This window comes from Theropithecus gelada, chromosome 18 (genome assembly GCF_003255815.1).
Source record: "Theropithecus gelada isolate Dixy chromosome 18, Tgel_1.0, whole genome shotgun sequence".
Lineage (NCBI taxonomy): Eukaryota > Metazoa > Chordata > Mammalia > Primates > Cercopithecidae > Theropithecus > Theropithecus gelada.
In genome coordinates this window covers 10,645,136-10,670,677 of record NC_037686.1, presented here as the reverse complement: position 1 = coordinate 10,670,677, position 25,542 = coordinate 10,645,136, and the positions used below count along the sequence as shown (strand labels likewise).

The window sequence follows — 25,542 nt, the reverse complement described above, 5'->3', positions numbered from 1 at the left end:
CTCATCATATACATATATCCTGGAACCAAAGTAAGATGATTTTCCTATGGATTTCCTACAATCCACTTAATTGTTTTAAAATCAGAACATTTCTGTCATTTATAATTTCTGTTCGGATGATAATTCTGACCACCACCTTTTTATGACTGCTTGAAGCTAGTTTATTTTATTTTATTTTATTTTACTTTATTTTCCCAAGACAGAGTCTCACTCTGTCCCCCAGGCTGGCGTGCAGTGGCGCGATCTCGGCTCACAGCAGCCTCCGCCTCCCAGATTCAAGTGATTCACGTGCCTCAACCACCCGAGTAGCTGGGATTACAGGCATGCGCCACCATGCCCAGCTGATTTAGTAGAGACAGGATTTCGCCATGTTGGCCAGGCTGGTCTCGAACTCCTGACCTCAGGTGATCCAACTGCCTCGGGGCTTCCCAAAGCACTGGGATTACTGGCGTGAGCCACCGCACCTGGCCACTGAAGCCAGTTTAATGTACTATTACATACTTTTCAAATTTGCTTTAAAGCAGTGACTTAACTAGAAATAACAAATGTACTGGCTTTCTTCTGTAAACTGTTGGTAAGCCCAGGAAGGCAATCCACTACAACTCCAAGCTCTTCACTTATACTTTTCTTTCTCCAGAAAGTTAAAACTACATTCAATGAGCCTTTTTGAAAAAAATCAAAAGTTTTCCTGCTGAACAAAATTTTGGCCATTGTTTCATGGTCCTGAGAAACCTTAGAAAAAAAAAACACTATATTTTGATTATGGGTTTTCTGTTTGGGAAGAACCAGAATCACTGGGATTAACCAAATATGTGTGACTCAACTGTCATGGCTTAGTTTTTCAGGCAGGTAGCCTACGCAAGTCACTTCATTTATTGTTTGCCATGGCACAATCCCCACTTCTAGGGGACTGTTTTTTCTGTAACAAGAATTTAGAAAGCGATGTTTAACTTTCTGAAATAGACTGCCTTATGTGGTTTAATCTGGGCTTTTCACCTTGTCCAACTGTTCTGTTTATGTAAGCAGCCAGCTGTTTTGGATATTTCTTAACCTTCTTCATGTTTTGTTAGTGAAATTAGAGATCCTTTTTCTAGGAAGGTCAATGGAGTGATCCTCGATATTACAAAAGTTTCATTTTGTTCACATTGTGAGTTTCAAGTGTCATATTCTCTTAAATATTGACACCTTGTGGTATCATGGAGCCTCAGCCTAGAATGTCCTTTGGTCCCGTGCAGGGCCATTCAAATGTAGGTGCATGCATGAACCCAGAATTCTTAATGACAGTCATTATTTATGAAGCCACATTTTTTTTCATGTAGTACTTTTTGAAAACCATTGCAAGCTAATAGGGAAATAAGTTTCTTAACATAAAACTTTAATTTTACTATCTTCCAGAATGTTATAAACAAATAACATTTGTTTATAACAAATCTTTTATGAAATATTTTATGAAAGATCAAAAAGAATTATCCCAAAAAAAGAGAATATACATATATATGTATATATATGACTTGGAAATGTATATATATATATGTAAATGAGACTTGGAAATTTATATATATATGAAGTATATATAAAAACATATGTATATTATATATACACACATATATATGATTTGGAAATTTAGCTATCTTAGCTCTATTACATGATGGCATCTGTTTCTTTGTAGTAATTGAAGATACATTAAAAATTTGGTTTTTTCCAACACAGAACTAGAATGTGAAACAATAAAACAGGAGAACACTCGACTACAGAATATTATTGACAACCAGAAGTACTCAGTTGCAGACATTGAGCGAATAAATCATGAGAGAAATGAATTGCAGCAGACTATTAATAAATTAACTAAGGACCTGGAAGCTGAACAACAGAAGCTGTGGAATGAGGAGTTAAAATATGCCAGAGGCAAAGAAGCGGTATGTCATTACCATTTCCAAAGTGGCAAGTCATCATAGCTGACCTTTCTAAAGGTCTGTCCCAATTAAGAAGAAGTCAGTGGGTAAATTGGCTTAAGAGGTAAAACATTAGCATTGGCATTTTAATGAAACACTCATCCCTTTATGTCAATTCAGTAACGTCCCAATTTCTCTCAAATTTAAGATAACTTATATTTCATAACTCAACCAAAAAGTAAGCAAAAAAGTCTAAAACTATGAAAATAATGTTCTTAGGTCCCGCTCCTTTTCCTCTGTAGAAGAGGAAATGAGTCCTTCATTCACTACTTAAACATTAAGATTGCACATCTGCTGTGTGTCACGTACGCTGGGCATAGAGGAAATAAAGATAAAACATTGGCTTTCCACTCAAAAACTTCCAGCTGAGTTTGCATTTACTCCCATGAAATGAGACCTTTAATAGATGTTTGGTGCACAGGGTACCAAATTTAGTGTACATGGTGTTGGGAGATGGCTGAGAGGTTTTTAGAAGAGAATTTCTTAAAGAGGGAAAAACAACTGAATTGGGAAGTATAGGGAAGGGTTAGCATGGCACAGGTAGGGGATTTGCCAAAGAACTGTGTATGGGAAAGTTCAGAGATAAAACAGTCTGATGTGTAAGTTCTTCATACAGCTGGAGCTTCATAGCAAGTGGGACAGAGCAAGAGATGAGAATCAAGAGATAAGAATAGACCAGAGGATGAGGAGTCTTTTCTTGTTTAGAAGATTGGACTTTATCCAGAAAGCTCTAAGAAGGCCTTAACATTTTTAAACAGATGTGGTTACGTCTTAGAAAGATCTTATTTCTGATAATGTGAAAATCTGTGGCAGCAATCTAATAAGAAATTACTATCATTCTCTAAAAGATAGTAAGGATCCGGGCTGGGTGCAGTGGCACACGCCTGTAATCCCAGCACTTTAGGAGGCCGAGGCAGGTGGATCATCAGAAGTTATGAGTTCGAGACCAGCCTGGCCAACATGGCAAAGCCCTGTCTTTACTAAAAATACAAAAAGAAACCAGGTGTGGTGGCACGTGCCTGTAATCCCAGCTACTTGGGAGGCTGAGGCAGAGAATCACTTGAACCCAGGAGGTGGAAGTTGCAGTGAGCCAAGATCATACTATTGTACTCCAGCCTGGGCAAAAATAGCAAAACTCTGTCTCAAAAAAAAAAAAAGTTAAAGATAGTAAAAATTCAAAGAAGTAAGTCGATTCTGACAACTTAGGAGGTGGAGTGAATGAGACTTGATGAAAGAGGGAGGAAGTGGTTGCCCTGTCTGGCTTGGGTAATTGGGCAGGTGCCACTCACTCGGGGAGAGAAGAGAAGGAAGAAGTTGTGAGACAGGAACGGGGATGGATGTATTATATCCATGTCTAAGTGAAAATAGGTAATAGGCTGTTATATATTTGGATCTGGGCCTTGGCATGAGAGAAGCCAATTATTCAACTTAATTTCAATGTTATGGGTAATACATTACCAATTTGGCCAACATTTAATGTATAAGTAATAAGCCCAAATTTTAATGTATAAGTAATATTGCTTTTGAGATCTAATGCATTTTTGGAAACTGCAAATTGGTTAAGCAAGTTCCAATGTGTCCTCTTACCGTTGCATTCCTTCACTCAAATTGATTTTTATGGATGAGTAATAACAATGAGAAACGAAGTATGCGTTTAATGGAGGAAGCAGATTAAAAACAAATTGCCTAGACTCTGCAAATTCATTTATTCAATCAAATATTAAGTATCTACTATATGCCAAGCACTGTTCTAGGTGCTGAGGATAGAGCTGCTTTCATGGAACTTATATTCAGGAAGTGGAGATGAACCAATATATGTCAGGTAGTGATGATTGCTATGAAGAAAAATAGAACAAAATAAGCATTTAGAAGAATTAGGGGGCTATATTAGGAGACAGCCTTTCTGATGACCTTATTTGAACAGAGCCCTGAAGGAAGAAGGAGTGCAGGAAATGTGAAATATGTTACTAAAATATTTTTATCAATAGAGTTAAAATAACATTTTCAGACATAAATGATTACCTTCTACTTATTTTGGATACATGAAATGTTTTAATTTGTACATTGACAAAACTAAGGTTGTTTGTTTTACATGTTTCATAATTTCTTTATCTGGCACTTCAAAAAGTAAATTTTAGTTAATACCTAAATGTGGACTCGTATTCCAAGCTGTCAGGTAAATGGAAGATACCAGTACATCACACACCAATTGATAGTCTTCATTATCCTGTAAATTTAAGTGTTACTAAAACCTTATCTTCTTTGTATATTTTAAAAGTGCTAGTCTTACTACTAAAGATTACTGAATTACTAAACTACTAAAAATAGGTGTAATATGTTTTGTATAAAATTGCAGAAATGCCAATTGAGGCCAGGCGCGGTGGCTCAAGCCTGTAATCCCAGCACTTTGGGAGGCTGAGGCAGGCGGATCACGAGGTCAGGAGATGGAGACCATCCTGGCTAACCTGGTGAAACCCCGTCTCTACTAAAAAATACAAAAAAAAACTAGCCGAGCGAGGTGGCGGGCGCCTGTAGTCCCAGCTACTCGAGAGGCTGAGGCAGAGAATGGCCTAAACCCAGGAGGCGGAGCTTGCAGTGAGCTGAGATCCGGCCACTGCACTCCAGCCTAGGCGACAGAGCGAGACTCCGTCTCAAAAAAAAAAAAAAATTGCAGAAATGCCAATTGAAAAAAACATATGGAATGGGGCTGCTTTAACATTTCTTTTTGTGTTCTCTTCTTACAGATTGAAACACAATTAGCAGAGTATCACAAATTGGCTAGAAAATTAAAACTTATTCCTAAAGGTGCTGAGAATTCCAAAGGTTATGATTTTGAAATTAAGTTTAATCCCGAGGCTGGTGCCAACTGCCTTGTCAAATACAGGGCTCAAGTTTATGTAAGTAATGATGACTACTTTTAAGATTTTTTAATTCTATGATTGATATCTCTAGAGTTTGAACTTTGGCATGTTCATAACCCAGTGCTAAACAAAGGAAGAAAACACTGAAGCTGTATCTTCTTTCTTCTTGATCATAGAAATCTTGAACTATCCAGTAAAAAAAGTTGATTACATGTAAAATAGATACCAGTACTATAAAGACAGAGGGCCTAACCCTTATTGTCAAGTTGCTAATGATCCCCCCAGAGGAGAAAGACGTCAGATGCTATATATGTGCTTCATTAGAAATCTTTACAAGTGGTAACGAAAAGATCAGTTCTTCCCATGTAGCAAAAAAGACTTTGGAGATGGTAACCGTGGAATGAAATCTTGAAAGATGAGACATTTATGGGAATGGTCTGTAGAAAGAATTCCAGGCACAAAGGCACACATGAAGGCATAAAATGTGTTAGAGTACTAAGAACACTGGTAATTGACAAGGAGAAATTCGTGCCTAATTTTAAAATATGGCCAAGGCAGTAAGTTGGGGAAGAAAATTTTTAAATAGCTCTATTGTAACTTGTCAGTTATTTATAGATTTTAGAGTTGCCCCTAAAAATGCCAATTTTCAAAATACTTCAGTTTTTAATAGAAGAATATTAAAGTCACAAGCTATACATTTTTCCCTTGAGAATTATTCATTTAACAAGTATTTATTAAGTGCATAATATGTTCCAGACCAGGTACGTGTTAGAGATAAACTATCAAGAAACATACATCCCTCCTTTCCCAGAGATAACAATTTGTGAACGGACAGACACTGATTAAATCAAGCTATATTCATTTTCAATAGAAAAAATACATCCAGTAAACATTTAGTCTGTTAGTAATCTATCTATAGATAGGCAGAGTTTGCTCAACACTGTTTCGAGTAGTTTGACATGGCTGATGCAAGAAAATAATTACATGAATCACATTCTTGTAGAAAAGATTACACAATGCAAAAAGAAGAATGAATATGCTCAAGGAGAAATTTTGCTTTCATCTCTAGAAATAGTTTTACATAATAATAGAAAAATAAAATAGAATCAATAAGGTACAAAGCCAAGTGTTATAAGTCGTACTTAGTGAAAAGTTCTTTAACAGATTAAAGAGGCCAGGCACGGTGGCTCAGGCCTATAATCCCAGCACTTTAGGAGGCCAAGGTGGGCAGATCATGAGGTCAGGAGTTCGAGAGCAGCCTGGCCAATATGGTGAAACCCCATCTCTACTAAAAATACAAAAATTAGCCATGTGTGGTGGCACGCACCTGTAGTCCCAGCTACTTGGGAGGCTGAGGCAGAGGAATCGCTTGAACCCAAAGGCAGAGGTTACAGTGAGCCAAGATCGCGCCACTACACTCCAGCCCGGGCAGCAGAGTGAGATTCCATCTCAAAAAAAAAAAAAAAAAAAAAAGAGAGCGAAAAAGAGAGATTAAAGAGGCCATTGCATCTTTTGAAAGGAGCAGGCCAAAATTAAAACTCAGCAGTAACTTCAAAAGACCTACTTAAAACATAATGGTATATGGGATTTTCTTTCAGCATAATGAAATGTTTTGGAACTAGAGGTGATGTGATGGTTACTGTATTAAATGCCACTGAATTACACACTATGATTTTATGTTAAACTTTATGTTTATTTTATGTTGTATGTTTAATTTTATGTTAACATCATTTTAACCTAAATATTTCAGTTTAACCATTTTAAAGTGTGAATTTCACCTCAATTTTTAAAAATGACAAGCAATGAAGTGCTGTGTTAAAGTCAGTAGAACAGAATAAACATAAGAAATACAAGCAGAGAATCCTAAAACTAAACAGTTGAAAAGGATTAAGAGAAATTGATACTTCTGGATAACATAGCATAAAAATACAACCTACATATAAATTCTTTTCAAAAAAAATACTGCAGTAAACTAAGTGTACTTGTAAAATGTTTAAATAATAGCAATGAATTTCCAGGATAGGTGAGCGAATCTTGAATTTTGCAAGTATTCAAAACAAAAGCAGGTTATAGTCTACACTTAACAGAAATTTGATTAAAAACTAGCTTTGTTTTCTATTTGACAGTATATTAGATTTTAAATGTTATAGGTTCACTTTTTCTCCAAAAGTGACTCCTCCTATCACAGTGTGTGAATGCCTCAGGACAGATATTTTGTAATTAAATGTTATATGTCACCCACATTCCTATGTATTTTATAGGTACCTCTTAAGGAACTCCTGAACGAAACTGAAGAAGAAATTAATAAAGCTCGAAATAAAAAAATGGGTTTGGAGGATACTTTAGAACAAGTAAGTAATAAAACATAAAAAGTCATAAAAAGCAAAAATTAGATTTTAAAACCTAAAATTAAATGTTATTTGTGGTTTCTGATTGCTAAGGAAATAATTTTTTAATAAAACTATGAAAAAATGAGAATTGGGTATACCCTCGACAGAAATATTTGAAGTAATTTATTAAGACATTTAAACATCCTAGCCTTCACATATCACATATGATGGAGTGAGATGGAACTAAGTAAATTTTCCTTTTTTTGATAGAGAAGTGCCTCTAACTTGAGATAATTTAGTATTTTTATACTAAAAGAGGTTTCAGGTGGCTACCTTGAAAGTAGGCAAGTATAATTATGGGGTTAGAGGCTAATTAGCTGTGATAGATTAAGAGGTTTCTTTTTACCAAGTTTTTGCATTCTGGATCATGGAATTTCAGGAGAACTCAAATTCCTTTTGAAGTCTATTTCCAAAAGTGAATTTCAGGTAGTCTCTGCTTCTGAGATCCTGAATATCACCTATGTCCCTGAAAAGGAAAATTCTATTATTGTATTTAGTAACCTTTAAAGTAAACATTGTTAGTTAAGAAAATTTAAGCTACTTCTCAAATGCACACACAAAGGGTTTAATTTATAAGACACCAAGCAGTTAAAGGAAACCCCTTGTTAATTCAGCTCTTCAGGAACTACTATGATCTGGCTAATAGACTTCAAGATATAAAATGAAATTTTCTCAGAAAATGAAGTTTTCTCAGAAGAGAAGTTTATTTATTTTTCTCATCTGGAAACAAAACCTATAGCATTTCACAAATAATTATGCTGGCAACTCACAGAAAGACATTTTTCCAATGTTAATAAATTCTATCAAGACTTCGTTTGTATTAGAATTTTTACATTCTCAGAAAAATAGAAAAATTTGTAACATTAGGTAAGTGAAGAGTTTCATCACCTCATACTATGACTGTAATTTGAGGTTTCTAAAATATCTATGGAGAAAAGATGAGGAATTTGGACTGCTGCCTGGGAATGATGATGATTTGCAGTGAAGTCTTCCTTTAGCCTGCTTCATTTTGATTTCTGGTTTTTGTTGGAATAGGTGCTAAAACCTGGAGATTCTCAAAAGGTATGAATTCCAAACAACAGGAACTTCATGTCCAAAACATCTTTCAAACTGACTTGAAGTTTTTAAAGGATATAGATGGGGGAAAGTTATAAAATGCCTACTATAGACTAGGCCCCATGTTAGTGTCCTAAAGATAAATACATCCTTCAGGCACTCCCATTTAGAGAAAATGGCTGACATAGGTACAGTTATGCTTATCCGATTTTTAGGTTTACAAAACCCTTTGGGCTACAGGAAAACATAGCTTAGAGGGGATGCACATACCCATCTGCCAAAGATAAGACACGTGGGCGTTCTTGATTTCTTTCCTGAAAATGTTGGGAGACTTAAACCAATGTATAGCAGAACTAGAGGGAAGGAAACAGGTTTAGGAAATGTTAAGGAGGTAGAACCCAAGGATTTCGTGGCTGAATGTGCAAGCTTGAGGAGAAAGAAATATCAACATGACTTCCATATTTTTGATGTGGGCAACTGAGTGGATCATAGTGCTATTAACCTAGAGGAGGAAAACTGAGAGCAGGGTGTGGTGGGGACAGTGTTGGAGATGTTGAGCTTGCTGTCTGTGGGATATCCAGGAGGAAGCAGAAGCTATAGATTCAGAGTGTAAGAAGGAGATCAGGGCTGAAAATACAGATTTGAGGGTCATTAGAGCATATGTAATAGTTGAAGCCATATATGTGGATGAATGTGGAGGGGAAAGTGACAGAGGATTGAATCCTAAACAGTAACAACATTTAAGAGACTGGCAAAGGAAGGAAATTCTGGGAAAAACTCTTAGAAAAAGTAGACAAAGTTAGTTGGAAAACAACAGAAGAGAATACGCTTATATGTATATGTAATATATATAAGCCAAAGTAGCGAAAACTTTTCAAGAAGGGAGAGATCAATAATGTCATACGGAGACTAACAACTAAAATTGTTTTTCCTATTGGACAAATAGTTTAACTAAGTTAAGGTGGGATGGGGTAAAATGCAACTGGAAATAATAAAGGTTATAGAGAAATTAATAAATTAGAGTAACGAAACATGTAACCTGAAAAGTATTTTAAAATAATTGCCAAAACCATTTAAGAAAAAGCAGGAAAATATAAAATGAGAAATGGCTTATAGCAATGGTGGAAATCTATTTGAATTATGAAGTAATATAGTATAAACAGAAATTTATATTTAAAATTTTTTGATGAAATGGATTATAACCTGAACAATAGAAATCCCAAGAAAGCCAAATATGTAAGTAACCAGAAACTAAAGTAAAAAAAAAAAAATTTGCTCTTCAAAAGACTCCAATAATAGATAATTTCACAGGTCAGTGTTTTCAAATACTGAAGACTGACTGATTTCTGTGACATGTAAATTATCATAGAGCATAAAGAGACCAAATTCATGTAGGCCTCATGCCACAACCTGACAAATAGATCACAAAAAGAAGAAATTAATCTAATCACACTTGTGAATATGAATGTAAATAAAGGTTAAAGTTAAATATTTGAAACTGAAATTTATGCAGCAAATATTTTTTGAGTGCTTATGTGCCTAGTACTGTAATAGATGGTGATACTAGTACAGTGTGGCATCTGCCTTTGTGAACTTCATTTTAAGTGGGAAGATGGGCATGAAAACAACTTCTTCTCTCATAACTTTTTGTAATGTGAATACAGTGCACTATGGATTCTCATAATACACTTAAGTACAGGCTCCTGAGAGAAGTGATAGCTGAGCTGAGTTGTGAATAAAAGTAGGAGTTGGCCAATGGATACACCAAAGGATGCTCATGCTCATCCACATGCATGCACACACACATTCTACAGCATGGACCGGGCGTGGTGGCTCATACCTGTAATCCTAGCACTTTGGGAGGCCAAGGTGGGTGGATTGCTTGAGCTCAGGAGGTCAAGACCAGCCGGGCAACATGGCAAAACCCAGCCGCTACAAAAAAATATAAAAATTAGCTGGGTGTAGTGGCGTGCACCTGTAGTCCCAACTACTCTGGAGGCTGAGGTGGGAGAATTGCTTGAGCCCTGGAGGTGGAGGCTGCAGTGAGCTGAGGTTGTGCCACTGCACTCCAGCCTAGGTGACAAAGTGAGACCCCTTCTCCAAACAGAAAAAACAAAGAGCACAGCATATTAATAAATTACCATGAGTGTAAGTGAGATAAGGGAGAAGCCTGGAGAGACAAGAACCTAATTATGAAGGGGCTTGCTTACTGGTTGAATTTTTTTTATTCTATAGGCAGTAGAGATCATTGAAGATTTTTAAGTAAGGAAATAACAATAATTATTGTTATTTCAGTAATTTCACACTGTTGGCCTTTTGAAGAATAGATAGAGGTACATGAGACTAGACCATGCAATTAAGAGACCTATCAATATCCTATACAGTGAATAATAAATGGTAGGGACCCAAAGCAAGGCTATTACAGTGAAGATGGAGAAAGGAGATTTAAAGTTGGAAGCAACAGTTTGGTTGTCCATTTGTATGTGAAGGTCGAGAAAGAAATCGAGAATGCCCAGGTGTCTTATCTTTGGCAAATGGGTATGTAGTGATTGATAGAGAATGTAAAAGAGAAGGGTATAGAAGAGAGAATTGTAGGTTGGGATATGCTGAGTTTCAGGTCTCTGGGGCATCAAAGTGGAGAATGTCCAGTAGGTAACTGGAGCTGGGCTGTGTGTGTGTGTGTGTGTGTGTGTGTGTGTGTGTGTGTGTATACATATATATGAAATGTGTACTTTGGGAATCAGAAAAACAGGTTTAAGTAATTGATGCAGCTTTAGTACTGCTGACATGGAAAGTGGAAGCTGCTCGGAGATGAGTAAACATGGTTTTGACCAACCATGAGGATCAGTGGAAGTTCTGGTTGCTTGAGTATCTGTTGGTGTTATTATAGGTGAATTTAAAACAACTTGTTTAACTTGTTAGTTACTGCAGATAAAACATACCTTTAGAAAAAGTTCTTGGTGTTAGATCTGGTTTTGAGTTCTGGGCGTATGCTAGTTGTATGTGTCACTAACCTGTGTTTTAGCAAATAGCAATAGCTTCACTAAATTTTAACCCCTAGATTTTTTTTTAATTTCATATGTGTGTAGAATTATCCTTTTTAAAAAAAGTCAGCTATTATACATTTTACTATTTTATGTTTCCTGCAGGAAACAGTTTCCTCTTGGTATAGCTGAAGAACATTCTCTATTAATTGCTGACATCAACTGGTATCAGCACTTGCCAACAGGAAATGAACTTGAAAAACACTTTTTTCTTTCAGTTTTGGTTTCAACTGATCTTAAAGTTCAAGCTTTAACAAGATTAAATGTGGTTACCTTATTACTTTTTGAAGGAAAGCATGACTATAACTAATAGCAAACATCTAATAAAATTAATACAAACAATTCTTTTTTAACATTTTAGAAAATGAACATAAAAATGAAAAGCTAAATAACTATAGTAGATGTAGTCTAAATAAAGCTAGATTTCAAATCCAGAGGCAAAAATTATTTATATATGAATAAAGTAATATGGCAATATTAATAATATATGTAATATATATGAGAGCTTAAAAAGCACTCACACAACAACTAGTGGAAAAACAGATATTAACCTCCTTAACTTTGAGGTTTCTTTGAAATTAATTTCTCTTTGGAGAATAATAAAATTTTTGGACAAATGATAAGTGAGAGTCCAAAAGGATTAGAAGAAATAACATTGTTCGGTTAATTGATGGATAATATAAAAACTCTATAACTTGTTAAAATAACTTTGATGTATAGTTATGATTTCTCAACCAAGGTTTTATTTCCCCAGTTGAATGCAATGATAACAGAAAGTAAGAGAAGTGTGAGAACTCTGAAAGAAGAAGTTCAAAAGCTGGATGATCTTTACCAACAAAAAATTAAGGTAAGAACTTTGCTACTGTTTGTGTAGGTTATCCAAAGCTATGTCATGATTGCTTGATGAGTCATATATTCTGACATCAAAACCAAAATCTTTAAGCTATATACATCCTATAACTTGTATCTTAGGTTAGTTTTCTCTGCCAAAGTTTATGGTAAGGAGTCGTTTTATTTTGTTCTTTAAAGGACATTTTTCTGGATTAGAGCTATTTTACCATAGAACACATTTACTGTTCCTTTATCTGATATTTTATACTTGCATATGTGACTCAATATCCTTGCAAAACTAAACAGAATCTCTCCTACCTTTTTATAGAGATTTAGTGTTATGTACTGCTAAAGCCTGAACCCCAATAAGGTCTTTTGAATATGTAGTTGCCTGCCAAGAGTCATTGTAAATTGACTATCCTGGTCACATTCCAAAGACCGTTTACATGCAGTCTAGAAGGTAGGTAAAATAAAAAGACTGACTCTCCACCATTCTACTGTCTGACCAGCATTTTAAAATATTCAGATGATTCTATTTATTACCACTTACACAATTCATGTGAAAATTTTAACTATGCCAATATTTTTTACTTATGTCAACGAAGTATTAGGAACTGAAAACTTTTCTCTTGGCTTGTATTATATTTAGGACCTATTTGTTTTCTTAAACAGTGTGAAATGTTTAGAAAATACGCCACATAATATGATCTAAATGTGAAATATAAGACATTGGTAATCATTTTTATTTTTTCACACATCCTCTATGACAATGCTTGAGTTTACTCTCTGATGCACTTAAATGAAAGGCTTTATGATACTTCATCTTCACAAACCTTAGAAATGATGAATTTGGGCTACTTTGCCTGTGCATAGTTAATACATCTGTGAAATAAGGACCTACATAAGGCCTCCTTGAAGCTCTTGAGAAAAAATCTTAATTAAAATATTATAAAATTTCCTGTTGTTCAAACTGGAAAATACTGCTGAATGAATCCTATGCAAGCTTTTTGAAAAGGTCACATTTGGTAAATACTTCCAACTCACCAAAAAACTAAAAAACTTCACTTCCTAAATTCTAGCCAGTTGACCTTGGCACCCTAAAAACTGAACCAATTTTATTTAGTTTCTGCATCTTTGAGAATAAAATGACTTTTAATTTTTTAAAGGAAAAAGTATTTTTTGTTCACAATATAAATGCTCATTACAAACAATAGAGACTCAAGAGAGAAAAGTATAAAATGGGAACTGAAATGTACCTTATAGTCTACCATAATGCCATCACTAGAAACAATGGTTAAAGTTTAGGGAGTGTCTTCCAGATATACAAACATATATTTTTTTAATGGTACCAAATTATGCAGTTTTTCATAATCTGTCTTTCTCAGGATATCCATGATATCTTTTCATATAAATGTAGAGAGAGCAATCCTTCTATTGTGTTTTTATTTTACATATATACATAAGTATATATATAACTTATTTAGCTAGCCCCTTATTAATTTTTTCCCTAAATTTTCAACTGACAAATAATGTTGCTGTGAATATCTTTGTATATCTTTATGTATTTTTCCATTCCTTCCCTTTGATAAATTTCTGAAGCAGAACCATTGAGTTAAAGGTTATATATATTTTAAATTTTAATAAATATTTTCAAATTAAAAAATAATAATAAAATCTTTTTTTTTTTTTTTTTTTTTTTTTTGAGACAGTGTCTCTCTCTGTCGCCCAGGCTGGAATGCAATGGCACAGTCTGAGCTCACTGCAACCTCCATCTCCTGGGTTCAAGCGATTCTCATGCCTCAGCCTCCTGAGTAACTGGGATTACAGGCGCATGCCACCATGCCCAACTAATTTTTGTATTTTTAGTAGAGATGGGGGTCTCACCCTGCTGGCCAGGCTGGTCTCAAACTCTTGACCTCAAGTGCTCTTCCCACCTCGACCTCCCAAAGTGCTGGGATGACGGGCATGAGCCACCACGCCCAGCCGCATTTGTTTTTATAATACAGAATTCCCAAAGGAGCGCTTTAAAGTCTCTTGCATGTAAAACAGTAAGCATCTTGAGAATACAAATGATGCAACCTGATTTTACTTAAGTGCTTTTTATAATTGTTTTAAATCCACCTAGAGTATACAGAATGTGAATATCAAGAAACCTATAACCATGACTTTATCCTAATAGGAAGCAGAGGAAGAGGATGAAAAATGTGCCAGTGAGCTTGAGTCCTTGGAGAAACACAAGCACCTGCTAGAAAGTACTGTTAACCAGGGGCTCAGTGAAGCTATGAATGAATTAGATGCTGTTCAGCGGGAGTAAGTTTATATCACCAAGATTTATACCTTTCTTTTCAGATTATTAATTTAACAGTTCTGTAAAATTCTATCTATTTTTATTTGCTTTAATTTATAGTATACAGGTATTTAGGATGGAAAGAATGGTATATAGAACTTAAGTACAACTACTCACAACCTGAGAGCTTTCCCTATCAACAGATACATTCTGTTAATATTACAGTTACTCTCTACCAAGAAATCATTAATCTTTAGATCTAGTTAATACATGGCTTTTAATCCCTGAAAAAAACATAAAATATTTTACATCAATTCAAATAAATTTGGCTATTTGTTAGTGAATTTTAATAAAATTCCACTAAGCTTTAATAAACTCCACTGAGCTCATGTTTTTATTTCCTAGAAATTATGTATATTATATAATAAAATGTAATTATACTATAAATTATAGTCAGTCTACTATAACACAGCATGTGCCTTCTAAGTAGTTACCATGCTATGCAAAAATCATGCCATAAAAATCACAGGACCTATGGGAAAACTGATATTGAGGCATAGCATTAAAAACCTTCATCAGTAGTCAGGCTCAGTGGCACACACCTGTAGTCCCAGCTACTCGCGAGGCCCAGACAGGAGAATCACTTGAGCATAGAAGTTCAAGGCTATCCTGGGCAACATAGCAAGACTCCGTCTCTAAAAAAAAATTTAAAACTCCATCGGTGACACATATAAACAAAAGATAAGAATCAAACAAAAATGTTAGCACAATGATACACATATTTAATGGTTAAGAAATACATAATGCTACGATCAATATGGGACCCTTCGTATTAAAAAGACCTCTAGTTTGATTTGAGAAACAGGCATTCAGGAGGCGGCAGACTGAGTTACTGTAAAGGGTAGAAAGTGGGTTATCTGAAGTGGGATGGAAATTGCAACATCAGTAGTGGATGCATGTGGCTCATTACATATGTAGTGCCCTGAGTGGCTAGTGTACATTTGATGTGTGTGCTTACGTTTGTGTGTTCCTTTGCATCTGGATTCAGCTGGGTGCAGTTTTCTGCATTCACCAAGTATTTCTCAGGGAAGAAATTGGCATAAGCAAACATGAAATTTGCCAGATTATGCTCATATTTCCAAACAAACATAACAGAACTGCCTATATATTTTATTGTATTTCTTAGAAGTACTGTATAATCAAATTGTACATTGTCAGGATCTCCTCCTTCTCAGTTTCCTTACAATTTTTTAAACTTACATAGGAAAAGTTTTAGCCACACTATATAACAACTACAACAACAAACAGTGGCATCCTTTCTTTAAATAATATTCTGTCTCTGTGTGTATAATGCTCTTGTGCAACTTATATAAAATCAATATACTGAACAGTTAATCCATAGGCTTTGTGTACATTTATGTAAAATATGCATTTTTTAAGTCTTAAGTTGCCGTCAAATAACTGAAAAATTTCCTACTTTGAGACTGCAAGTACATAACTGAAAAATTTCCTACTTTGAGACTGCAAGTACAAGCCTTGTAAGAGTCATTTCTCTTCACTTCTTTATTTGTAGGCCAAGGGTAGAAAACTCAGTTGAGATTTATTTGGCCTGCAATTTTATTGGTTTTAATTTGAATTTGAATTCCTACAAGTAAGACTTCTACTCCCCCATTTGCAAAGTTTTGTCTTGCCCAGAAAGCATTTGAGTTTACAATCCCTTTGGAGACTCAGTTACAACCCTTCGCTCCAAAGCTTTAGACGTTAAAACATGAAGTTTTGGCGCTCTTTTGTTTTGTTGCTTGCAAAGAATCTTTGAAAATGTTTATATTTCTCTTTTAATGATTGATAGTAGGACCTCTACAGATTATGCATATAGCATGCAGCATACAAATCAATCACAGTTTGGTTTTATTGAATGTGGAAATGGGAAGTGAGCTAACTAGAACTGATGTATTCATTTTTTTCCTGGACAACTTAAACAAGAGTTTTTGTTCTGCAGATACCAACTAGTTGTGCAAACCACGACTGAAGAAAGACGAAAAGTGGGAAATAACTTACAACGTCTGTTAGAGATGGTTGCTACACATGTCGGGTCGGTAGAGGTAAGTATGTGATAGTCTTTCCTATATTCCAAGAAAGGTTTTTAAAAGTTTGATGTATTTCTGCTTTCTTCCATGGAAATTGAATGATGAATTTTATTTCTATTTAAAGTGTGATCTAGCAAAAATTTATCAGAATAATCTTGTCTAGTGGTATGGCAACATGATGCAGGGGAACATTTGTGCATTTTATTTTATTTATATTTATTTATTTTCTGAGACAGAGTTTCACTCTCGTCACCCAGGCTAGAGTCCAATGGCATGGTCTTGACTCACTGCAACCTCCACCTCCCAGGTTCAAGTGATTCTCCTGTCTCAGCCTCCCAAGTAGCTGGGATTACAGGATCCCATCACCATACCCAGCTAAGTTTTGTATTTTTAGTAGAGACAGGGTTTCACCATGTTGGCCAGGCTGGTCTCAAATTCCTGACCTCAGGCGATTCACCCTTCTCCGCCTCCCAAAGTACTAGGATTACAGACTTCAGCCACTGCGCCCAGCCCACTTGTGCATTTTATAAAGTAATCTATTGTATTTGCATAAACAACATATCATGTTATGTATTACATCGACAATGTATGATGATGCTATGCCAGGCCATGTTCTACATACTGGAAACATATTAGTACATTTACATTCATACATTTAGGATTTCATTAAGTTTAAGATGAAAGGGCGTATCTTATGATGATTGTTATTCCTTTCTGTGATTTCATATAAGCACCAAGTAAAGTGTTTCAGAAGCATGAGGTTGATTTACCTTATCCCCACTCTTCATACAGCTAAAGTTCACCAATAAAATTATCCCTCCAACCTGCTGCACGGAGCCCCAGAAGCTAAGATAAATTGCTGAGCTATAGAATTCCTGGTTAATGTATTAGGTGATAATATATTTCCAGTTTAAGAAAAAAATTCACTTTGTCATATTAATAGACTTCCATTTATTGAAAACATGAGCATGTGATACCCTACTACCCATCCTATCTCCTGAAAGCCATTGAACTGCTGCTTTCTTGGTGTCAATGGTCTTCACTTTTTAGTGTGAAGAACTAAGAAAAGCATCCTAGATACTATGTCAGAAAATGTGGGTTCTACTCACTTTCTAATTCAAGCACTTGGTGGTTCTATAACCTTGCCTGATCCTTTTCAACCAGTGTTACTCATCTGAACCATATGACAAAAAATTATCTGAGTGAGTGTGTTTTCAATTTCCCAAGGATAGTGTACAATAATTCTATTCTAGATGCATAAGAGAAAAGTTTATTCATAGCATACAATTGATGGCTTAGGTTGACAGAGCCTGTTTGTATATATCATTTTACATCTTTGGGTCTTTAGTTTCTTCATCTGTAAAAATGAAGCAGTTGTGCTAAACAGTTGTGAACATCCTTAGCACCTCTGACTTTCTTTTCTTTCTTTCTTTCTTTTTTTTTTTTTTTTGAGACAGAGCCTCATTCTGTCGCCTAGATAGGAGTGCAATGGCGTGATCTCGGCTCACTGCAACTTCGCCTCCCAGGTTCAAGGGATTCTCCTGCCTCAGCCTCCCAAGTAGCTGGGATTACAGGCATGTGCCACCATGCCTAGCTAATATTTGTATTTTTAGTGGAGACAGGGTTTCACCATGTTGGCCAGGCTGGTCTCAAACTCCTGACCTCAAGTGATCTGCCTGCCTTGACCTCCCAAAGTGCTGGGATTGCAGATGTGAGCCGCTGCGCTGGGCCATGATTTTCTATTATCTGCAGCTCTACTGTCTGTCTTCTTTGTTAATTCAGTAGTAACTTATCACTAGGGATTTGTGTAATCACAGTTATCAATGTTTTAATCAGTTAAAGTTAGAATTGAAAACCTAATGGTAAGTTACTATTATTTTTTAGTTTCTGTACAGTTTGGTGTTATTGGGAAAATTAGACCAAATTCAGCAAACACTAAGCACTTACTTTGCACTATGCAAAATTTATGATTAATCAATATAAATTCTTTTTTTTTTTTTTTTTTTTTTTGAGACGGAGTCTTGCGCTGTGTCACCCAGGCTGGAGTGCAGTGGCGCGATCTCGGCTCACTGCAAGCTCCGCCTCCCAGGTTCACGCCATTCTCCTGCCTCAGCCTCCGAGTAGCTGGGACTACAGGCGCCCGCCACCACGCCCGGCTAGTTTTTTGTATTTTTAGTAGAGACGGGGTTTCACCATGTTAGCCAGGATGGTCTCGATCTCCTGACCTCGTGATCCACCTGCCTCGGCCTCCCAAAGTGCTGGGATTACAGGCTTGAGCCACCGCGCCCGGCCGATTAATCAATATAAATTCTTAATAGCTTTCGTAAAATACGGAAGAACCATAGAAAGTCAAAACACACTAGTTTGGTTGTCCAATGAACAACACTGGTTGAATAAGGCACAATGAAGAAATTTTACAGTGAGTAATGAAGTTGGACTAAAGAAAACCGAGGCCGGGCCCGGTAGCTCAAGCCTGTAATCCCAGCACTTTGGGAGGCCGAGACGGGCGGATCACGAGGTCAGGAGATCGAGACCATCCTGGCTAACACGGTGAAACCCCGTCTCTACTAAAAAATACAAAAAACTAGCCGGGCGTGGTGGCGGGCGCCTGTAGTCCCAGCTACTCGGGAGGCTGAGGCAGGAGAATGGCGTGAACCCAGGAGGCGGAGCTTGCAGTGAGCTGAGATCCGGCCACTGCACTCCAGCCTGGGCGACAGAGCGAGACTCCGTCTCAAAAAAAAAAAAAAGAAAAGAAAAGAAAAGAAAACAGAGGGGTTTAGGTCTAAAGGTACCTTTAGATGGAATATTTTTCTTGTGGGACAAAGTGTTTATTTGAGCAGTTCCTGGTTGGAGCCCCATAAAGGTCTCACGTGTCGCTTGATGTTCTAGAACAGGGGTCAGCAAACTGCAACCTGCAGGCCCAATTGGGCCTACAGCCTGCTTTTGTAAATAAAGTTTTATTGCAACACAGCCACCTCATTTGTTTTAGTATATCTTTGGCTGGTTTTGCGCTACAATGGCAGGATTGAGCAATTATTAAGAAAACCATCTAGACTGCCAAGGCTAAAGTAGTTATTATTTGGTTCTTTACAGAAAAACTTTGCTTTTCCTGCAGTACACAAAATCACCTTTTTTTTTTTGTCGAGGGGAAGGGGTCTGTTTAGGCATACCAAGAATTATTATAAAGCTGTAGTAACTAGCACATTGTAGTATTGATGCAGAAAGACCAGTCTCTGTGATTAAGAGTGCAGACATAGATGCATGAGCATAGACAGGAAATATATGTCTATGAGAGAAACAGTATTTCAGAATAGTCAGATAAAATGAATTGTTCAATTAATGAAGTTGGATCCCTAGCTTAAACTCTACACAGAAATCAGTTCCAGATGAATTCAGAAATTAACGTGAGGCTCACTTTTTTAACTTTTACAAGAATTATAAGAGACTATCTTTATGCTTTAGGGGTTGTAAATGAGTTCTTAAATTAGACACAAAAAGTACAAACCACAAAAAAAAATTATTTACAAATTTACCTTTATTAAAATTAAAATCTTCTCTACATCAAAATACATGGAAAGAGAGTGGAAAGACAAGCCACAAACTGATATAAGATGATTTTTAAAACACAACTGGTAAAGGATTACCATCCAGATATACAATGGCCTCTGAAAAATAAATGGACCAAAGATTTGAAGGGGCCCCGAAAATATATACATCTAATATGTATCAATAAAAGTAATTTTTCTACTTGAATGAGAATTTATCACAGAAGAACCAAGGTGGCCAATAAACATATGAAAATATACGTCATATTCCACACTTAAGAAATTGGCAAAAATTTAGTTTGATCATTACCAAATGCCAGCAAGGATGTGGAGAAATGTGAGTTCTAATTTATTGTTAGCAATTATGTAAATTGATAAAATAATTTTAGAAAATAATTTGGTGGCCAGGCATGGTGGGTCATATCTGTAATCCCAGCACTTTGGGAGGCCAAGGCCTGTGATCTCCAGATCAAAGACCTGTGATCTCCAGATCACAAGGTCAGGAGATCGAGACCATCCTGGCCAACATGGTGAAACCCCATCTCTACTAAAAATACAAAAATTAGCTGGGTGTGGTGGCACGTGCCTGTAATCCCAGCTACTCAGGAGGCTGAGGCACAAGGATCGCTTGAACCCAGGGGGCGGAGCTTGCAGTGAGCTGAGATCGCGCCACTGCACCCCAGCCTGGTGACACAGCAAGACTTTGTCTCAAAAAAAAAAAAAGAAAAGAAAGAAAGTAATTTGTCAATTCCCAAAGCCAACTTTCACTCTAGGTATATTTGCCCTAAAAAAATATTTACACTATATGCTAGGGGGCTTACTAGGTTGAGTAGTGCCCCCCGCAAAAGTCACATCTATCCTAAATCACAGAAACTGACCTTATTTGGAAGTAGGATCTTTGCAAATGTAACTGGTTAAGATGAGGTCATACTGGATTAGGGTAGGCCCTAAATCCAGTGACTGGTATCCTTATATGAAGGTCATGTTAAGACAGAGGCAGATATTGGAGTGAAGCAGCCATGCTAAGGAACACCAAGGACTGCCAGGAGCCACCAGAAGCTGGGAAGAAGCAAAGAAGGATTCTTCCCTAGAGCCTTCAGAGAGATCATGGCCCTGCTGACATCTTGATTTCAAACTTCTGGCCTCTAGAACTAAAAGATTACATTTCTGTTGTTTTAAGCAACCTAGTTTGTGGTAATTTGTAACAGTATCAGTATTTGAAATAGCAAAAACAAACAAACAAACAAAAAAAACAAATAATGTGGCATGTTAGTTTCCCATTGCTAATGTAACAAATTACCAACAACCTAATGGCTTAAAGCAACACAAATTTATCATCTTAGAGTTATTAAGGTTAGTCTAAAATGGGTCCAAAGGGCTGTAATATTTCTGGGGCCTTTGCCAGCTTCTAAAGGCCACCTACAGTCCTTGGCTTGTAGCTCCTTCCTTTATCATTAAAGCCAGTGCATGGCATCTTCTCTCCTCTCTGCCCTCTGCCGCTGTCCTTAAATTCCTTCTCTGACTCTGACACTGGTGATTTCCTCTTCTAAGGACCCACCTGGATACTGCAGAATAATCTCCTTTTCTCAAGATCCTTAACTTAGTTACATCTACAGTTTATTTTGCTATGCAAGCTAACAGTCACAGGTTCCTTTCTGAAATTAGGTCATGGACATTTTTGGAAAGGCTGTTACTCAGCCTGCCACACCTGGGAACAAACAAAACTTCATTACCAGCAAAATAAGTAAATGTTGATATATTCATTCTAGAATACTATGCAGCAGTACATTGAATAAACTGCAACCATATGTAGTAACATGAATGAATTTTAAAATACTGGATGAAAAAGTCATAGAACATTATATTTAATATCATTTGATAAATATGAAGGTTAAAACTAGGTACTATTAAATCAATATATTATTTAGAGATACATTCATCTCTGTATGTGTGTGTAATAAAGGTATAATGTAAAGAAAAGCAAAGGCCGGGCGCGGTGGCTCACGCCTGTAATCCCAGCACTTTGGAAGGCCGAGGCGGGCGGATCACGAGGTCAGGAGATCGAGACCATCCTGGCTAACACGGTGAAACCCCGTCTCTACTAAAAATGCAAAAAATTAGCCGGGCGAGGCGGCGGGCGCCTGTAGTCCCAGCTACTCGGGAGGCTGAGGCAGGAGAATGGCGTGAACCCGGGAGGCGGAGCTTGCAGTGAGCCGAGATCGCGCCACTGCACTCCAGCCTGGGCGACTAAGCGGGACTCAGTCTCAAAAAAAAAAAAAAAAAAAAAAAAGAAAAGCAAAACACTATTCAGGCAAGAGGTTATATCTTGGGGAGAAAAAAGAAGATACAATTAGGAAAGGGCACAAAAAGAGAGCCTACATGGTGAATACAAATATATTCTTTTTACTTTTTTTTTTTTGCTAGCGTCTTGGTCTGTGACCCAGGTTGGAGTGCAGTGGTCCAATCTTGGCCCACTGCAACCTCCACCTCCCAATCTCAGATGATCCTCCTGTCTCAGCTTCCTGCATAGTTGGAATTACAGGCACACACGACCACACCTGGCTAATTTTTGTATTTTTAGTAGAGAGTGTGTTTCACCATGTTGGTCAGGCTGGTCTCAAACTCCTGACCTCAAGTGATCCGCCCACCTCAGCCTCATAAAGTGTTGGGATTACAGGAGTGAACTACCACGCCCAGCCCTTTTTATTCTTAACTTTAAAATGTTATCCTCTTGTTTGTAAATTTTACAATTAAACATTTTTAAAGAAATTAATATTTTTTTACTTTGACAATTGTTAATTATCTTCACTAGAAACATCTTGAGGAGCAGATTGCTAAAGCTGATAGAGAATATGAAGAATGCGTGTCAGAAGATCTCTCGGAAAATATTAAAGAGATTAGAGATAAGTATGAGAAGAAAGCTGCTCTAATTAAGTCTTCTGAAGAATGAAGATAAAATGTTGATCATGTATATATATCCATAGTGAATAAAATTGTCTCAGTAAAGTGTATTTTTCTCTCTTATTTCTTAATAACTTCAAATGGTGAGAAGACAAGGTAGTATGATTTAAACCAGAAGTTGGCAAAATACAGGTTGAGGATCCCTTGCCCAAAATGCTTGGCCCAGAATTGTTTTGGAATTGGATTTTTGGGGGTTGGGTGTTTTGTTTTGTTTTCAGATTTTGGAATTTTCATGATATCTTGAGGACAGGACTCTTGTCTAAACATGAGATTTATTTATACACCTTATACACATAGGCTGAAGGTTATTTTATACAATATTTTTAATAAATTTGTGCATGAAACAATTTTGACTGCAATCCTTCATGGGGTCAAGTGTGGCATTTTCCAATTGGCATTATGTCAGAGCTCAAAAAGTTCAGATTTTAGACTGTTTGCAGTGGCTCATGCGTGTAATCCAAGCACGTTGGGAGGCCAAGGTGTGAGACCCTACAAAAAGTGTAAAAATAAGCCAGGCGTGGTGGCACACACCTGCAGTTCTGCCACAGTTCTGCACACCAGCCTGGGTGGCAGAGCAATACCCTATCTCCAAAAAAGAAAAAAAGAAAAGTTTCAGATTTTGAGACATTTTGGATTAGAGATGTTCTCAACCTACATTATGTGGGCCAAATCCAGTCGCACCCATTTATCTTCGTATTGTCTATGACTGCTTTCTTACTACAATGGCAGAGTTGAGTATATTCCAAAGAGACCATGTGGCCTGCAAAGCCACAAATGTTTAGAAATGTTTACTGTCTGACCTTTTACAGAAAGTTTGCTGATCCCTTGTACAAATTATACAAAGGTTGGTACTAACTAAACTTTTCAATGACTCTAGGCATATAGTACAACCCACTCCTAATCCAGAGCCCTACAGTTTTCCAAGAAGATAAAGTTCTTTCTGGCTTCATGCTGTCTTTACCCTGAAACAGAAGAATATAGAATGTGAGAAACATAAGAAATAATAAAAGAGTTCAACCCCCTCATTTTAGAGATGGGAGTTTATGTCTAGAGAAGCTCTGATTTCCCTCAGATTACACCTCTTAGTAGTGCTGGAAGCCACAATGGAACTTACTCGAGCTGGTGCACAATCCAGGGTTCAGCCGCAGGAGCCATGACAAGTGAATATTCAGGATGTTAGAATGTGAGGTTTAAATTTCTGTTCTTTCAAATGTGAGTCAGAATGCAGAACATAAAAAGAAATGTAAGTAATATACGATAAAAACTTGGAATGGAATTACAGCAAGACTTTATGAAGAGAAGAGCATTTAGAGTGGAATAAAAAGACGTTACAGTTTAGGGATAACTAATAATGACAAGAATAGGCCGGGCGTGGTGGCTCACGCCTGTAATCCCAACATTTTGGGAGGCCAAGGCGAGTGGATCACGAGGTCAGGAGATCGAGACCATCCTGGCTAACACGCTGAAACCCCATCTTCACTAAAAAATACAAAAAAAAAAAAAAATTAGNTTTTCCTTTTTTTTTTTTTTTGGTTTACATCACCGGAACAGGAGGAGGGACACACCCAACAGCTGTAGAAGCAGGAAACATCTAATACAAAACTAAAGTACAAAAACACGAAAACAGAGTCTTTGAGCATATTTTGTTCCTGCTAACTATCTTGAAAAAGCCTACACTTCTATGTATATGATTGGGAATAGGGAGGGCTTGTTTCTCTTTGTGCGGTGTATTCAGCATGATTCAGGCAGTTTTATCTCTGCAAATTTATTGTTTCCTTTGGAGAAGTATTCGTTTTCTAAATCACATCTCAGAAGTATCAGGAGTTATGTCCCACAGGACAGCACGGGGCAATTATAGGAGTCAGATTCACATCAAGCCAGAGTACAGACTGTGAGGAGGAACTGACCCCAGCTTGGCAAATGTCAGCTTGAATTAACGGTTTTGTTTTGTTTTGTTTTGTTTTTGAGACAAGAGTCTCACTCTGTCACCCAGGCTGGAGTGTAATGGCACAATCTCGGCTCAGTGCAGCCTCCACTTCCCGGGTTCAAGTGATTCTCCTGCCTCAGCCTCCCAAGTAGCTGGCATTACAGGTGCGTACCACCACACCCAACTAATTTTTGTATTTTTAGTTGAAATGGGGTTTCACCATGTTGGCCATACTGGTCTCAAACTCCTGACCTCAAGTGATCTGCCCGCCTCAGCCTCCTAAAGTGCTGATATTACAGGCGTGAGCCATCGTGCCCGGACTTAAATTAACTATTAATAGCGATATTTAGAACTGAAAAATATACATTTTGAGGAATGTGACAAATAAAAAGTGTCCTTATTTTTCATAATTTATATGGTTGTGGATGGCTAATGACCTGTGTGCTATATGATCTGTGTATCTTGTGTGGGGATGCTACATTCTAACTCCAGAACTGGCCAATTTCCTTGTAAGGGGAGGATGAGTAATACATAGTTTTAGAGAAGAGATTTGTTTCTCTCTAAAGAAAGTGAAACTTAGATAAGAAATGTAAATTTAGGC

General features: G+C 36.9%; 1 protein-coding gene across 1 annotated transcript in view; it reads left to right on the top strand.

The window, feature by feature from the left end:
* The window catches only part of NDC80 (NDC80, kinetochore complex component), a 45,970-nt gene extending 22,906 nt beyond the window's left edge, over nt 1–23,064 (top strand). The window contains exons 11-17 of the mRNA XM_025365431.1: nt 1,711–1,916; nt 4,697–4,849; nt 7,075–7,164; nt 12,058–12,150; nt 14,314–14,444; nt 16,421–16,523; nt 22,866–23,064. Of these exons, the coding sequence (XP_025221216.1) occupies nt 1,711–1,916; nt 4,697–4,849; nt 7,075–7,164; nt 12,058–12,150; nt 14,314–14,444; nt 16,421–16,523; nt 22,866–23,003 (914 nt within the window). The 3' untranslated portion in view covers nt 23,004–23,064. The remainder of the gene's footprint in view (nt 1–1,710; nt 1,917–4,696; nt 4,850–7,074; nt 7,165–12,057; nt 12,151–14,313; nt 14,445–16,420; nt 16,524–22,865) is intronic.
* Nucleotides 23,065–25,542: the final 2,478 nt, after the last annotated feature.